Genomic DNA, 15,957 nt, shown 5'->3' with positions numbered 1-15,957 from the left:
AACAAGCATTTTAATTTGTTTGTAATTGGACATCCTGTTGAGTAGGGTGCTAAGACTGACATTTTCACTTAAACTGTGTGATGACAAATTTCCACCTGTGAAAAAGTGAAAATACAGCAAAGTAAATTTATACTTCACATCCACTTCTTTCCGCATAAGATGGCGTCTCTGGACAGCATGTGTTGGCTTATGAGGAGGATTATATCCGCATCATTTTGGACCTTTATGATAACTACTTGTGCCCACCTCCTCTTAACACTGAACTGGAGACAACAAAGGAAGGTTCCTGTGATGCAAGTAAAAATAAGATAGACAGTGGAGCATACACTATATGGACAAAAATGTTTGGACACAGCTGTTCATTATTGAATTCAGGTGTTAATGGCATTAATGTAAACACAAAAACTCTGCAGTGGGAGCTTCATGGGAAGGGTAATCATGACCGAGCAGCTGCATGCAAGCCTCACAACACAGAGTCCAATGCCAAGCATCAATATAGTGGCAGTGATGTGGGCGAGTCTGGGTTTGGTGGTTGCTGGGAGAACATTACCTTGGCTAGGCACCTTATCTCAATTAAAGTGCAATCTTTATGCCTCAGCATGCCAAGATATTTTGGACAATGCTATGCTTCCAACTTTGTGGCGACAGTCTGGGGAAGGCCTTAATCTATTCCAACATGACTTTGCTTCAGTGGGCAAAGCAATGCCTATGGGGGGGATACTCCATATTAAAGTACATGCATTTAAATACAATGTCATTGAAGTCCCTGTTGGTGTAATGATCAGGTTGTTGAATACTTTTGTCCATATAGTCCATATCATAGGAAATGAATGATCCCTAGGGACTTAAGCCTTCATTTCAATGTTAAACCATGATAATACCATGATAAAGAAATGATTGATTGTCAAGGGTAGGAAAAATATAAGAAAATGATTATTACCAAACTCATCCCCAGATCTCTTTTTTCAGGATTGTTCAAGTTTTGGTCAAAGAGAGCAAAAACTCTCCCTGTTCTGGGCTGGATGTTGTGCTTCCCTTTGTTATGTTATCCTTTAAGCAAAGCTGAAACCATCACTCAGTTAATCAGCATATTGAACGTCCTTTAAATAAACTTTCTTCCCAGTTCTGATGCTCGGTTTGAACTTAAGCAGATCATATCCACCTTGTCTGTATGACTAAATGAATTTTTTCTGCTGTTATTGGCTGATTACATATTTTCATTAATGAGCAGAGAAGAGGTATACCTAATAAAGTGGTCGATGAAAGTAGAGCTGCAGCTTTTTTAATTTGAAACACAATTTTTATAAAAATAAAAAAATGCACATAATGTATAAAACATTTTAGTGCAGTTGTTTCGTTTTAAGTTTAAATTATGTTAGAAATATAAAAAATACATTTCTTATTGTGCTACTTTCCATGTTTTTAACTTCCTCCTCTTCTCCCCACTACTGTAAATCTCTCACATGTCAACCAAAGAGTAACAGGATGTCTTGGTGTCTTTTGTCCACCTGCAGGGACGATGGGAAGGAGGGTCTTAAGTTTTACACCAATCCGTCCTACTTCTTCGACCTGTGGAGGGAGAAGATGCTGCAGGACACAGAGGACAAGAGGAAGGAGAGGCGGAAACAGAAGGTATGTCTGAACAATTACAAGCACAGGATCAGAGTGCACAGTACATTTAACCTCCTTTTCATGCAACAACCAAGAGCTGCACCAATTCTTTGGCTGCTGGGAAAGACTGACACTGAGGGCAGGAAGCAAGAAGACATGGACGGATCCATATTGGCATGTGCCGCTTGGATAAACTGACAGTCTGATTCACCGGCCTTGCTTCATACCACGTCGTCTAATGCATTAATTAGCCACCACTCAGAGATTAATCAGCTCTTCCTGCAGTCAGCCCCCTTAGTTATTACTTGTGTCATCATTACATCTAATTAATGAGAGCATCTGCTGCTCACTTGCCCCAACATTGTGTGTCACACATACACAAATATAACTTCACTCTGTACAAAGAAACACACAGATTCAACAAAAGCTCTTCACAACCAAAGGAAGACCCTCTCATATATCATTTGCTCCATATTCTGGAGCTATAATCAGCACCAGCTTGCATTTCCATTCGTGGGAAGCAGGGGCAGCTCCTCTGTTTGTCTCCTCATAGTCAGTCAAAGCCTATTAAAGCAGCATCACCAAGGAATAAGGATGAGGAAGAGGATGTAATTGTTGGTTATGAGGTTTCTAATGATTGTGGGAAGGAAGTGGAAAGGACAGAGAGCGAGTTTAGATGAGAACTACTATAAAGGCTGGAGTAAAATTGTGATTTTCGATATACTCTCTGATCAATCACCTTCAGTGTTAAAAGACACTCAACACTGAGATTTGTTCGTTTCATACTAATCAGAGCTCAAATGTATTAGCACACTTTCTGTATTTTTGATGACCGCTGGTAGCAGGAGCCCATTCCTATGATTTCACTCTAATTAAAGTCCCGGGTGGCCTCGTAAAGCTGTGTTCATTTCCCTCGTCGCTGCAATGGCAGTTCCAGACCCCATGCAAAGGCCTGGAGGACATTCACAGGGGGGAGCAGGATGGATTAGAGGAATTACATACACATATTTGTTGGTCTGTGTAACCATAGTGGTGTATAAATGCTCTGAATCAGGATCAGGGTAAATACTGCATGTGTGTGTAAGGGGAGCATGGAGAATGTGTGACTTGGAGGGTAACGGGTGGAGAATAAAGAGTTATGAACACACATATATGTGAGTATAGAGACATAAAGGTGTAACTTAGCGTGCAAATTGTTGATGGATTTATCACTTAGCTTACTGAGTGATTCTGCCATGTCATGTTTAGTCGTCTCTCTGTCACTGTTTTTAGAAATCTTGTGTGTTTGTTTGTTTGTTGATATTAATAACACTTACACTCCATCTACTTATTCCACCAAAAGGTCACAATATTATCTGCTATCCTTTTTAGCTTTAAATTCTCCTGTCATAATGACATTTAAATCATTGAAAAATCACTCACAGGCAGGGATTTGCACGGACAGCTTCTGAAAAAGAACTAAATCGACCATGATCCACCTTGCAGCTGCAGTGTCTAGGACGTGACAGGCCTTGGCTTCTGTCAGTCAGTGTGACACTATCTGAAATCAGCTGCCAACACATTTGGTTCCATGCCAGTCTCTCAGCTCACTCTTTCTCTCTCTCTTCCTGAATGTTAGTTTCAACTCTTGCAAGTTCATCTTTTACTTATTATAGCCAGGCATTTGGTAGTTTATATCACAATGTAGCACATAAACAGTGCATATAAAAAGTGTCCACCCCTTTGGATGTTTTTCCCTTTTATTGATTTTATAAATTAACCATGGTGAGTATAATTAGGCATTTTTGACAGAGATTCTAGAAAACTCTTTAATGTCAAAGTGAAAACAGATTCCCACAAGTAATGTCCATCAAACCAAAGTGCAGTGCTTAACAAATTTATTAGACCACCTGCCATATTTGTCTCAAAGACCACCCAGCATCATGAAGTTGTTAAGTGTGTGTGATGGTTGGACCCAGGATGCGGAGACGATGGAGCAGTTTAAACAGATTTTATTGTGCAGGTAAGTGGAGAAGGGAGGGGGGAACTCAAGAGTCCAAGGGAGAGTGAGAGTGTGCTGGAGCTGGCTGCGGTGATCTGGGCAGGAGGCACTGGAAAGAAGAAGGAGAGGCACGTAAACAACGAGTACAAAAACACAAGCACTGGAGATTACTCAAAAGGTTGTCAAAGAGCACTGGAAACTTCTCTGGTAGGTCTCGAGAGAAGGAGCCTGGAGCTGACGTTTACCGTAAGGTAAGGTTGGCGAGACTCAGGCGCTGTAGAGAGCTGCAGCAGGTCTTAAATAGTGATCTTCAATGAGTGATTCGCTGCAGGTGTGAACTCTCCACAGCACCAGGGGGGCGGGGTGAATGCCTCAGGAAAAGCAAAGAAAGTTAGCAGTCAGAAACAGCCTCCGGAAACCGGAAGCTAACCAAAATAAGATAACTAAACAACATCAAACACCACAGAAGTGCTTTAATGCAGACTCTTTCATTTTCTGTGAGCTCTCCACATTTTACCATTTTGAACAGGAATGAGGGATTTCAAACTGAATTCACCCAAATTTGAGCCGGCTCACTGGGCTTCTCTGAGAAGTCAGAAATTCATCAAGCATAGCATTCAACTACTAAAACTAATTTTTCTGTTCAAGAATGCAAGTAAATAACTATAATTTGTCATATTAATCAAGAAATATTAATGTGCTTTACTATTTTTTCATTTTTTTTGTAAAACAGTAAATTTGAAAATTCATGGATAACAATAATAATTCTATTTTAGCATTGAAAATATCATTTGGGTTAAAGAGCTTCTACATATTGGTGTATTAACCATTGCAGAAACATAAAAAAAATATTTTGGTAATTACCAATACTGTTAATTTTGGGCAGCTGTGGCATAAACCTTACTTTGGTTAGGGTTAGGGTGGTCTAATAAATTTGTTAAGCACTGTATATAATGTAAAATAAAAGAGTGCATAAATACTCACCTGCTTTAAAGTGACTGACCTGATTCAACAGAGGTCCCACTAATTGGTGTCTATTAGTCTCACAATTAGTGAAATGAGGATCACCTGAGTGCAGTCAATGTGGCTCAAGTGTCTGGAAGGTCCAATCACTTGTTAACCAGTATTCCTGGCTACCATTACACAATGAAGACAAAAGAACACTCCCACAACTCAGAGAAAGGGTGACTGAAAAATATAAGTCGGGATGGATTAAAAATATTCCAAGCCACTGAACATCCCCTGGAGTTCAAGTATTAAACTGACATTTATTGCAGTGAAAGCATGATAAGACAACTAAACAATTTTAGTAGTCACCTTTGATAGTCGACACTAGAATTACTAGTTGGTCAAAATAATAAATTGTACAGTCCCAATTCAAAAAAGTTGGGTTGCTATGTAAAATGTGAATAAAAAAAGATGTGTAAATCCCATAAACCCATAATCTCATAATGTAGTGCTGACTGAGGGCCCAAAGATCACAAGCATCCAGTATTGACCTTCATCCTTGTCCATTGCACACAGAGATTTCTTTAGATGCTGTATTTTTTACATATAGTTTTGGGTGTTTTATGCCTTTATTCAAAGGGGAAGACACTGGATGGAGTCAGAAGCAGGGATGCATTTTTTAAAATTTTTTTTTTATTTTTTGCCAATTGGTGAACCTCTGCCCACTCTAAAATGTGAGAGACGCTGACTCTCTAAATACTCCTTTTACACCCAGTCATGCTTAGGGGTCAACTGGTATTGCTTTTTAGGTCAAGTATTAGTAAATCCTAAAACAATACTTAGAACCAATATGCTTTTACATGCCTTAACCTGCAGTGTAGAAATGATCTGATACAAGTACGAGTCTTACTTTCATGCTCATAATGGAGTTAATATATCTGTTAATTTCAGAATAGTTTGATTAATACCTGATAATAACTACTGATGCATTTATGTGTCCATTACTTAGATATCACAGATGGTAATGGTGGGTCTCATGATCATACTACTGAGTAGCTTAATCACAATAGCAGCACATGAATTTATGCATAGACTCTTTTTTATAAAAGAATTCAAGATCAGTAAAGGGACTGTTAACTAAGTTAAGTAGCATAATTAACAAGTATTTAAGCACCAGTTAGGTTCTGTAAATGTACTACAACAGTACTGAAGTTAATATGTTTGGTTATGTCACCAGGAGTCAGGTGCTGAATGTTGCCTAGGCTGATAATCAAAGTGTACATCCTGTATCGCACTTTAAGAAAAATTATGTATGATTACATACAGCAGACAAATATACTGAGTGAAAAGCAGTATTAAAGAACAGTATTTATATTGCAGTTCACATTAATACATCAGGTAATAGTTTGAGTGTCATCCAACAGCAATAACAGGATGTAGCAGCTCAGACTTTGTAAACTGTAAACAAGGTAAACTGTGCTTCTGCTGTGTGAGAAATAATCGCTTCTTAGTGTATGATGTAATTTCTTATATACTGCAATAATTTCAGACTTTAGTGATGTGCTCATTTCAAGTGCTCATGTATTATTAATGATGACATTGTGATTTATTTACTGGTCAGCCAGTCTGAATATAACTTGTTCTTTAACGACTTTGAAATTAGTTGTTTAGGGACATCCCTAGAGGCAGTACAGACACACGCTACCAAAAGAGAGCTACTCAAAAATTTGGTTTTAAATCCTTTTGTTTCCACTTGAAATCATTTGAATTTTAATAAGTAAAGACCCTGTGCTGACTTTGGTGCTCGCTGGGGACAAAATAGTACCTTTTGATTTGATGTGATTTTAATGTTTTACTGTAGATGTTGTAGAGTAGTGGTGTTTGTTTTCACACACACAATAGACGCTCTTTCTCTCATCTAAGGGCCAAATTGATCACTCACTTAAAACCATTGCAGTGAAAAATGTCAAAAATGATGCTTTATCTACAGCAGGCAGTTAAAAACTTCATCTGACACCTTCCTATGTCCGTGGTTTTAGACGTTATAAATAACAACATACAAATGATCAGCCTTCCAGCTGATGGGCTCATTTGCTTTTTTAGGTCATTAAAAGACATCAGCGTTAATTTCAGTCTGTTTTATAACCGGCTAAAGAATTCCTCACAGCGATACAAAATTATGTTCTTGAGGCCTCTGTTTTATATAAAATAAAATGAAATAATGATTCTGTATGTTGGTGAAATTGGTTAAACTAAAAATAAGAAAACTATTTTCCTACATTTTGCCCATTTTTTGTGGCTACATTGAAAATATACAAAAGGAATTGTGAAGACAAACAAAACATTAAAAAATGTGTAGTTGATCATGGTGTTACAAATGACCAGAAGACAGCTCCGATAAGGTATTGTAATGTATTTTAATACATTTAGATCAGGTTTTGCAGCTTTTTATGGCTAACGTCCTCCTGTTTTCAAATTCATCATTCATTGAATGCACTCTGGCAGGAAATGCAGATTGGATGCCTTCCAGTGAGCAGCTACAGAAATCGACCATAGCTGTAGAGCAGAGAGACACAGTTCATGGTTCAGGTCAAAGTTTTTACTTCCACCACAAAAGGAAAGAAAAAGAATCAAGTCTTTAAACCCAGGGGGTCAATAGGCCATAATGAATGACTCAGTGAGAAGATAAGCCTTTTCAACAAATTTGACATAACGGATCAGTTAATGAGGAATACCTCATTTTAGAAAATTTCATATCTCTCTAGTTTTGAAGCAACCTTGACTTTTTTAGTATTTCAACTTTCTTGATTAAAGATCAGAGAAAAGCATTTCTTTCCTTTGAGGTTTGAAATTCAGAACATCTTTCAGGGTGGAAAGACTGGAAATCAAAGACAGTAGATAAAAAAATAGAAAAGAAAAAAAGTCCCTCTCTGTGAGAAACATCACTTAAAAGCCAGGATATGTTATTATAGTAGTGTAAAAATATGATTTTGTTGCAAGAAATCAAAAGATGAGGTAAAAAATAACAGCAGAGAAATAACCTGGTTGTTTAAAACCAAGATGTCTAATTTGGAACTAAATTCTTCCTCACCAGACTTAAAATCCATGATTTTTTTCAAGACTCTTTTTCAATACCTTCTAATGCCATACGCTTTGGCACAATAAAGTTTATGCTTTTTGAATATAGTATTGAAAGGTACTAAAGCTTGAAAACCCTTGAAGTGGGGATGCTCACATTGTCCCTCATTTGTCTCCAGTGTCTTGTGCCTCAGCATCTTCCTCATGTGGCATCTCTTCTCCATGCCATGACGCTTGCACGGGTGTAACTCATGAAGGCAAATGTGTCCCGGCAGGCCCGGTCCTAGAATGCTTTGATTTTGGGAGCATTATGAAATGCTGATGGTCGTTTAATGTAAACAGGCATCTTTCTCATGAATGTAGTGGTTGGAGTGGAGGTGATTGCTTCTAAATGTTGAGGAAAAGAGAGTTATAAAAGAGGAGGTTGGGTGGAGGAAGGCTGCAAAAAAACAGCTTGCAGAGGGAGAAGCAAGTAAACTAGAGATCTTTAAATATGGCAGCATGAGTGTGATTGCCGGGGGCAAATCAGTTGGCTATCAGCTGAGGAGGGCTTGCGTGAGATAAGACAATGTAGATTATACGGCAGCTATACCCCTTTTTTTTTTTTTACTTTGGCAAGTTCATTGTTGGTCAAATCATTACTTTTCAGTTATTTTTTACATTTTGAGATGAAGCAGAATGACATGGCGGACCAGTCAGAGCATTTGGGGAGCATCTCCCCACCCAGGCCATGTCCCAGCAACCACGACCCCTTGGTGTAGCCTATACTGAACAACACATCCCAAGTGAATCCTCTTAAAGGTACCAATTTTTTTTCCCCTGAAGTGTCTGAAATAAATAAAACCACATATCTTTATTGTTTAGTTGAGTTCTTACATAACCTTAAATATTTCCAGTAGTTTACAGAGCCAGATTTTTTTTGTTATTGTAATGAGGCAACCATGACAGTCCCACTGTGACAGAAATGAAATGTTTGTATTTGCTGTTGTAAAACTGGATATTGCACCAAAAACTGTTACTTAAGGAAACTGCTACAGGAAGTGTCCTTTCTGTTGCTATATCATATTAGTTTTTTATGTTGCTTACTTGTGACTTAACACTATTATTTTTTGCCTTCGGCCTTGTAATGTGTAACTCTATCCCACACCTCTCTTACCTTATAATACTGTCCCACTAGACATTTCCAATACCAGACTGGATGATTTAAATTAAAGAGTCTTTTCACATAAAACTGCACTCCGTATTAGGGATGTCACAATTACCCGTTTTCACGATTAATTGCAGTATTAAACTTTACGATTAGCTAATCGTAATGTTTCCTAAATCAGTCAATTTCCAGAAAATATTATGCCAGGAACCAGATTGGTGCGTCAGAGCAACTCGCCTGGAACAAAAACAAAGTTACACAACAACCGCAGGTCACTGCTTCGTGTTGCTTTGTGCAGTTGCAGGTGGAGGCGTGTCACAGTCCCAAACAGGCTCCCACATGGAAGAGGAAGAGCTGTTCCCTCCGAATAAACGGTTAAAGTCATTCATTTTTGTTGGATACAAAAAAATGACTAGGGTGGCACGCCGGTAGTCGAGTGGTTAAGGCGCGCCATGTACGCAGGCGACGGTTCGAATCCGTCCCGTGGCACTATTTCCTGCATGTCTCTCCCCGCTCTCTTCCCTGTTTCCGACTCTCTCCACTGTCCTATCCAATGAGGGCAAAAAGGCCAAAAATAACTCTTAAAAAAAAAAAAAAAAAATGACTAGGGTGTCATTGTGGAAGACGGCCAGCCTGAATGTAAAACATGGCACAAAAAATTTGCAGTGAAATCAGGCAATACATCAGATATGTTTCAGCACCTGCAGGATAACCACCCGGCGTTGTATGCCAAAGTCAAGGTAAATAGTAACTGGGTTAAGTCATGTCATGTTTACCTTACATAACAATGAATTGGTAGAAAATAGTTACTGTGTCATGTGCCAGTTGTGTGCGACACCGATTCGGCATATAGTGCAAGGGGATAAGTTAAGCCGCATTCATGTAACGTTACGTAAAGCTGAACATGTCTGTAGGGCAGTAGTAGTTTTGTTGTTCGTATGCAAACATGATTGACGCAATGTGAGGTCAATTCCTTTAGAGCGCCGTATCAGCGTTATGGCATCAGCGTAAAAAGTAAACTTCTTTCAACAGCGCGGCAGTTTGTTCACATTTTTACAAGGGGTGGAATTCGTCAGAATCCAGTCAATAATTGGTCTGTTGTGACTCACCTTACAGATGAACACAAGTTGGAGTCAGTGAGAGGAGGTGCAAAGGCAATAGATTTCTACTGTCACTTCAAAAACCACTGTATCTGCGCAGCGCAAGACCATTTAATCCTCTGAGCTGCACGTAGATGTGTAGATATGAAGGGCGAAGTTGCTGGCATCTTATAAAGTGATTTTAAATCATCCATTGCTGCAGGATGGACTTTTTGGCAGGTCAAAAAATAAACAGTCTTCGCTCAGGTCATGACCCCAGTGGTTGCCATGGTAGCTTCTTCTTCTATCTTCTCCTTGGCCGGTTGTAAATCGGTTACGTGCATACCGCCACCTGCTGTTTCAGACCGAATAAAAATCAAGCGGGCCCGAGCATGGTTCGATGTTGCCAGTGTGAAAGCAAGCCAGCGGGTGAGGGGGGAGGGGGGAGGGGGAGGAATCACGCCGCAGCACGGTTCGAAACAGCTGGGCCTAATGTGAAAGCGCCCTAAGTCGTCAAACAGTTTCAGTGTCACTGTGCAATGGCCTGTATAAGAAAAGTAATGTAATCTTCTTAAGGCCCTCAGTCAGTGAACATTTATCATTACCTCCTTTTGCTTTCTCCCATCTGTATTGAGCAAAAAGCAGTAAAAGCACTTTCATTTAGGTCTGGGCGATATGGCCCAAAATTGATATCCCGATATATTTTTGCTATATTCTGATACGCGATATATATTGCTATATTTTGAAATGGCCTCTCAGCAGCTGTATTTAACTCGGCCCTAGATGACACTAGTTTGGTGATAAAAATAGACGGTTCTATTGGATTTTTAGTAAAATTGTTTGCAGAAAGTAAAAATCAATATAAAGTCAAATTTAGCAGTTTTATTTTGAAAAGGACTTCATTCAATCTTTTACTAATAAATCAAAAAGACATAAAGCATGAAATACTCTGTATTTTACGGTGTATGGAAAGTCCTGAAATGTTTTCTATGTTATGTTTACTATTGCTGACTATAAAATGATTATTTTCCTTAAGGGTGAAGCAAACCTACACAAGAAAATCTGTAAACATGACATCTCTACTCTATTTGGGGTATTTATGAAATTGTAAACTACTGTTTTTGTTTCATGATGAATTTAGCATTGTGAGGAAGAAAGGCTGTTAAAAGTTACTTTCTCACTGCAGTCAGTCAGAATGCTTAGCAGATTGCTCATAGCCTGAGCGAGGAAGGCCACTTTTAACCGCTTTTCTCCCTAATTATGTGGAATTCATTCATGAAACAGAAAGGATGGTTGAGTTAATACACCCTATGTTGTGCATACATTTTTCTTTTAATTATTAAGTGCCTCTGACTTTAAAGTTTAATTGCCATGGTATTAAAAAAGTATTGATATTTGATTGTTTTTTCTAAATTAGTATCTACTGTATGTTAGAAAATTTGGTAATGAGAAAATCCTAGCACACAGATTAGCAGCCAGTGATTAATGAAGAGCATCACAGGGCAGAGAGACAGTAAGAGAAGACTTCAGTGTCCTAATCTCATTAGCTCATGTGTTAGCCGCACCTTCAGTGGATTAGCATCAGATTATGTGCTGAGCCAGTCAGAGGGAGACAGCGAGATGGAGAGGGAGAACTCAAGGACTCTGCAGGGAAAAAAGACCCAGTGAGAGTGAGTGAGAGAAAAGATAGCTTTAAGATCATTTTTTACTACACCCAAGTTTGTCTCCAGACTCTGGATCCCCCACAGAGACGACCCTTTTCCTCTGCGTCTCCCATCCCTGTCTCATTACAGCACCCACAGGCACAGGCAGCAGAAAGAGCCTTATCATTATAGTGGAATATATTGACATTTAAGTTTCAGGGTTTTTTTTTCTATTTCACATAAATCTACCCAGAAGAAGGGAAATATCTTCAGGATTTATTCAAGTCTAAAAAAGAAATAGTAAAGGTAGTCCTAATTAACACCAGTTGGTGAATTGTTACCATTGGCACTTAATGTATACAATCATTTGGGAGCTGTGAAAGAATGCACCCCGTTTGTTATGGGCCATTAAAACTAGAATGAATGTTTCTTAGGAGATAATTAAGGTTAACGCTCTGAGGAAGACAAAAAGCTGTTTTGTTATATTACTAGCTTAGCTCATGGAGCACCCTCATAATTCTCTTTTGTATGCAGATTTGTATCTAAAGCAAAGAAAGCTGTCAGCAGAAAAAACTCTTTACTTTGTATGTTAAAAATAAAAATAAAGAAATTACGAGAACTTACTTTATGTGATCTCAGAGCCTCTAGGCTGTAAACAATACACTTACTAAAGGCTCCATTTGACTGATTAAGCACACATGACAGCCAGTCACCTGATGCCTGAACTTTTAACATGTAGGAGACAGTGACTGCTGATCGGGAATTCTGACGGATTTAATGTAGATTATTACTTTAATAAATGTATATAATGATAAAAATCAACATGTAATCATGTTGTCAATGTGAATTAAAGTAGTTGTGCTTATTTGTATTGCTTTATCTTTTTATGATAATTGATCACTTTGCACATGAAAATTTTAACAGCACTTCATAAAAAACTTGAGAAAAAAACGAGACAACCATTGCACAGTAGTGTGTTAATGAAACTTTTTTTTTTTAATTTGTCCTGTCAGAAAACACAAAGGGAATTGTTGTAAGGTGTCACCTGAGGAAAGTTCACACCAGTGAGTCTATGGATCTGTCTCTACTTACTCAAGCCAGAATCTGCTGCAAACACAGGAATGCCCCAAGAAGTTTGTTTCTATAGATCTGTATTCCAAAGATGCATACAATAGCACGAAGCTAAAGCCCCCCTTCCCCTCAAGACAATCATTCTATCCTTTTACTACCCTTCCTAAGGTTGCTATGGCAACCATACCTGTCCATTCAAGAGAGTGAGACAGCTTGCTTGGAGCACTGTGACACCAGGATGGGCTGAGACTTACACCCTGAGTGATGCCTTGCTAAAGGCCACAGCAGCTGCACAAACTCCCCTGTCATGAGACACAGTTCACCTCTGGGCTTTTTAGGGATGTTTGGATTAGGAGAAGTTGTTAGCAAAGAATCCTGTGAACTCCAGCATAAAAAAACCTAAATCACTTCCACTTAAAAAGGCTGACATTTAGGTGCTGATGCTGAATATGCAGAATTCAAAAGAGTAGCACATGCAAATAAATGGAGATTGATTGATGTTGTGTTGAAGGTGACCTTAAATTATGATGCTTGGGCAACTTTAGGCACAGATTTGATTAACCCTTAAAGCTCACGCAGCACGGATACGTGCCGCAGACACATCCCTATATTAATCACTTGGTAACATTTGAACTGTAGGTTGTAGACACGTCATTGTTTTTTTAATCTGAAAGCTCTCCGTTGTGCCTTTCTGATTATGTTCTTCATGCATTTGTAGCTCTTACAGAACATTTTCTAGTGAGCCTGGAAGTTGGCTGACTTTCCGGGGTCTCTAAGGACGGTGTTGTCGTAAATAAAAAGGAGTGACACAGTTTAGAAAAATGTTAATAGTTTTTGAAACATAAGTCACAGACACTCTTTTTTCCTCTGAAAGCTGACTTTCTTGTTGTTAGTTTGCTACCCTCGATGTCTCCGTAGCCCTAAAGGACAACGTTCTAACGAGCCCTAAACTTCGGTGACTGTCTGGGGTCTTTACAGATTGAATCCACGTTGTTAGATCCAATAATAAGTGTAATTTTATCCATTTTTAATCCATTTTCGATCACTTACTTCGGCTTTTAGCCTAGGGCATCACCATTTTGTTTACCACAATGCATTGTGGGAGTTGTAGTCGACCAGTTGCGTGTCTACTGCTTTGAGGAATGGCACAAATGAATCTAACTGCAAAAAAACGTGCATGGACTTTTCTTTGTATATACTGTATGTAGATATTTTGAATGTTTATTTTTTCACCGTTGTGTCCCCAAGAGATGGGAAAACAAGTCTGTGCAAAGAAAAGGCTTAGTCACTAATGTTTTCTGTGTTATGAATAGAAATCTCTGAGTTTCAGATTCCCATTAGTTTTTTTCTTTTGTCTTTAGAGTCTAATAACTTTTTAAAAATTCAAGTGAAATTACTGTATTAGATATAGTCTTAAAGCCCAGGTTGTCCTGAAAAAAAGAATGTATAGAGCTTGACTGTGCACCACAGGGTTAATGTTTTACAAGCTTTTTAAGACAATAAGTCCAGGTGGTGAAAAAAATAGCTGTAAGCTCTAAGGGTTAAAGGTCACATGTACAAATTGAATGTCTTTACATGGTAATTATTTAAGCCTGTCATGCATATTTCACCACACAGTTAGAATAAGCAGGCAGATTCACTTCAATATAAACATTGTCTTTTAAAGCACTTTAATACGTGAGGATAAAGAAATCAAAAAACTAGATTTAGAATACAAACACCTTACTGCAGAAGAAAATGAGATATACTAGTACTTAGATACAATTTTTTACACAAATGTAAATGACAGCAGGCTTCTGTTATCCCATTGTGGAACACTGGATTGTTGTCAGACCAGATTTAAGCCTGGATTACACTATGCTAGTTTTCAAATCTTAACCAGTTTTCAAAATATGACAGACTGTTCACATGACAACTGATAATAACAGATTTTAACAGTCTTGTTCTTAGAGTGTGGTGTACATCAAGAATACCAACGCAGCCTCTTAAAACTGAGGTCAACCTTAATTTTAGAGTAAACAAGCTAAAATAAGGCCAGCTGTAGGCTTCTACAATTTGTTGATACCACATGTCAACAAGTAGAACATCTGTTTCTGACATCCAACTAACTTTATGATGTTTACTATCGTCATCATGGCTGTGTTTGTTGTGCTTCCTTTGCCCTACATGTTAGGGCCAGTCCAATACTGACTCTTAAAATAACAGTTTAGCTGATACTGATTTTTTTCATGAACCTTTGTGTTAGTTCACACAGGATGCAGAAGTCATACGCCCAATCATTGTCAGCTGCAGCTTGCTGATCCCAGTTATCGAATCCCAGCTTCCACAGCCAATCACAGCTCTTTCTCTCAACACAGCGGTCCGTTTAAATATGACATACTTTTCACCAATCCCTATTTGCATTAATGCAGATGCACCATGCTACTGCTGCTGCTGGCAAAGCTTAACCTCCTCCACCCCAGCCACCTCCCTAATAGCATAAAGCTTTTTGCACCCTCATCATCAGATTTATGCCACTATAGATTCATTGCCTATGAACAAATTTCATTGTTTTCAATAAGCATTGTATGACTGTTTTTCTTCATTATGACAATGTAAAGTTCAGTAAAACTGAAGTAAATGTACATTTCTAACACTTTCCTGTGGAGGTCTATGAGCCAGATGTCCATGTGCACTGTGGAGCTGCAGGAAATGTGATCTGCTCTTGGCATTGGAAAGTGGCGCTTAGCAATGGGTCAGATGACAATTCACACAGTTCAGCATGTGTGCTCAACTGTCATCAGTGTTCCCCTCCACACAACAGAATTTCTGATCATAAATAGTCAACATGTTTAATATTCATCATTTCAAACCCAGACAGCCTCAATCACCTGGTTCAGATCAGATCAGAGGGGCTGAAATCACTCTTAAACATGCCTCACACCTCAGGAAAATCTGTCAAAATACTCTGTAGAGCCATCAGATGATCAGGCCTTTGCTGGCTTTGGTTGGAAGGTGGAAATCAGCCCTAAAATCAGCCTGATTATCTCATTGTGTGTACCATGCCTTATAGGGTGAAATGTAGCAAATCATTTCATATGAACCAAAAGTGGACATATGTTGTGTTTGCATTGTGAAGGATATGAATGAAGGATATGAATTGTTCAGCTGAGGAACTAATTGTTTCCTTTTTTAGCTTGTTGTAAGCAAGGGTAACCTTCTTGTTCGCTTTAGTTAGATTTTAAATCTTTTTTTTCAAGAGCGGCTGTGAAAAGTGAGAAAGAACTGTGGTATTCGCACTTTAGATGAAGTGTGCCTTTGCAGATTTTGCTTTTGCTGTATTTCTCCCTTTCTGCATAGATACGTGTGATCTTAAGTTGAAGGGAAAAGCCTGAAAATGACTAAGAACTACATGCGCCT

At 38.6% G+C, this 15,957-nt stretch overlaps 1 protein-coding gene across 3 annotated transcripts in view; it reads left to right on the top strand.

Annotated features, from left to right (window-relative positions):
- wasf1 (WASP family member 1) overlaps window positions 1-15,957 on the top strand; it is a 114,331-nt gene that overhangs the window by 78,275 nt on the left and 20,099 nt on the right. For all 3 annotated transcript variants that reach the window (XM_041805416.1, XM_041805415.1, XM_041805413.1), the window contains exon 6: window positions 1,515-1,632. In XM_041805416.1, the coding sequence (XP_041661350.1) occupies window positions 1,515-1,632 (118 nt within the window). The remainder of the gene's footprint in view (window positions 1-1,514; window positions 1,633-15,957) is intronic.

This window comes from Cheilinus undulatus, linkage group 14 (genome assembly GCF_018320785.1).
Source record: "Cheilinus undulatus linkage group 14, ASM1832078v1, whole genome shotgun sequence".
Classification (NCBI taxonomy): Eukaryota; Metazoa; Chordata; class Actinopteri; order Labriformes; family Labridae; genus Cheilinus; species Cheilinus undulatus.
Note: the sequence above shows the minus strand (reverse complement) of the source record. Positions and strands in the feature narration are given on the sequence as shown.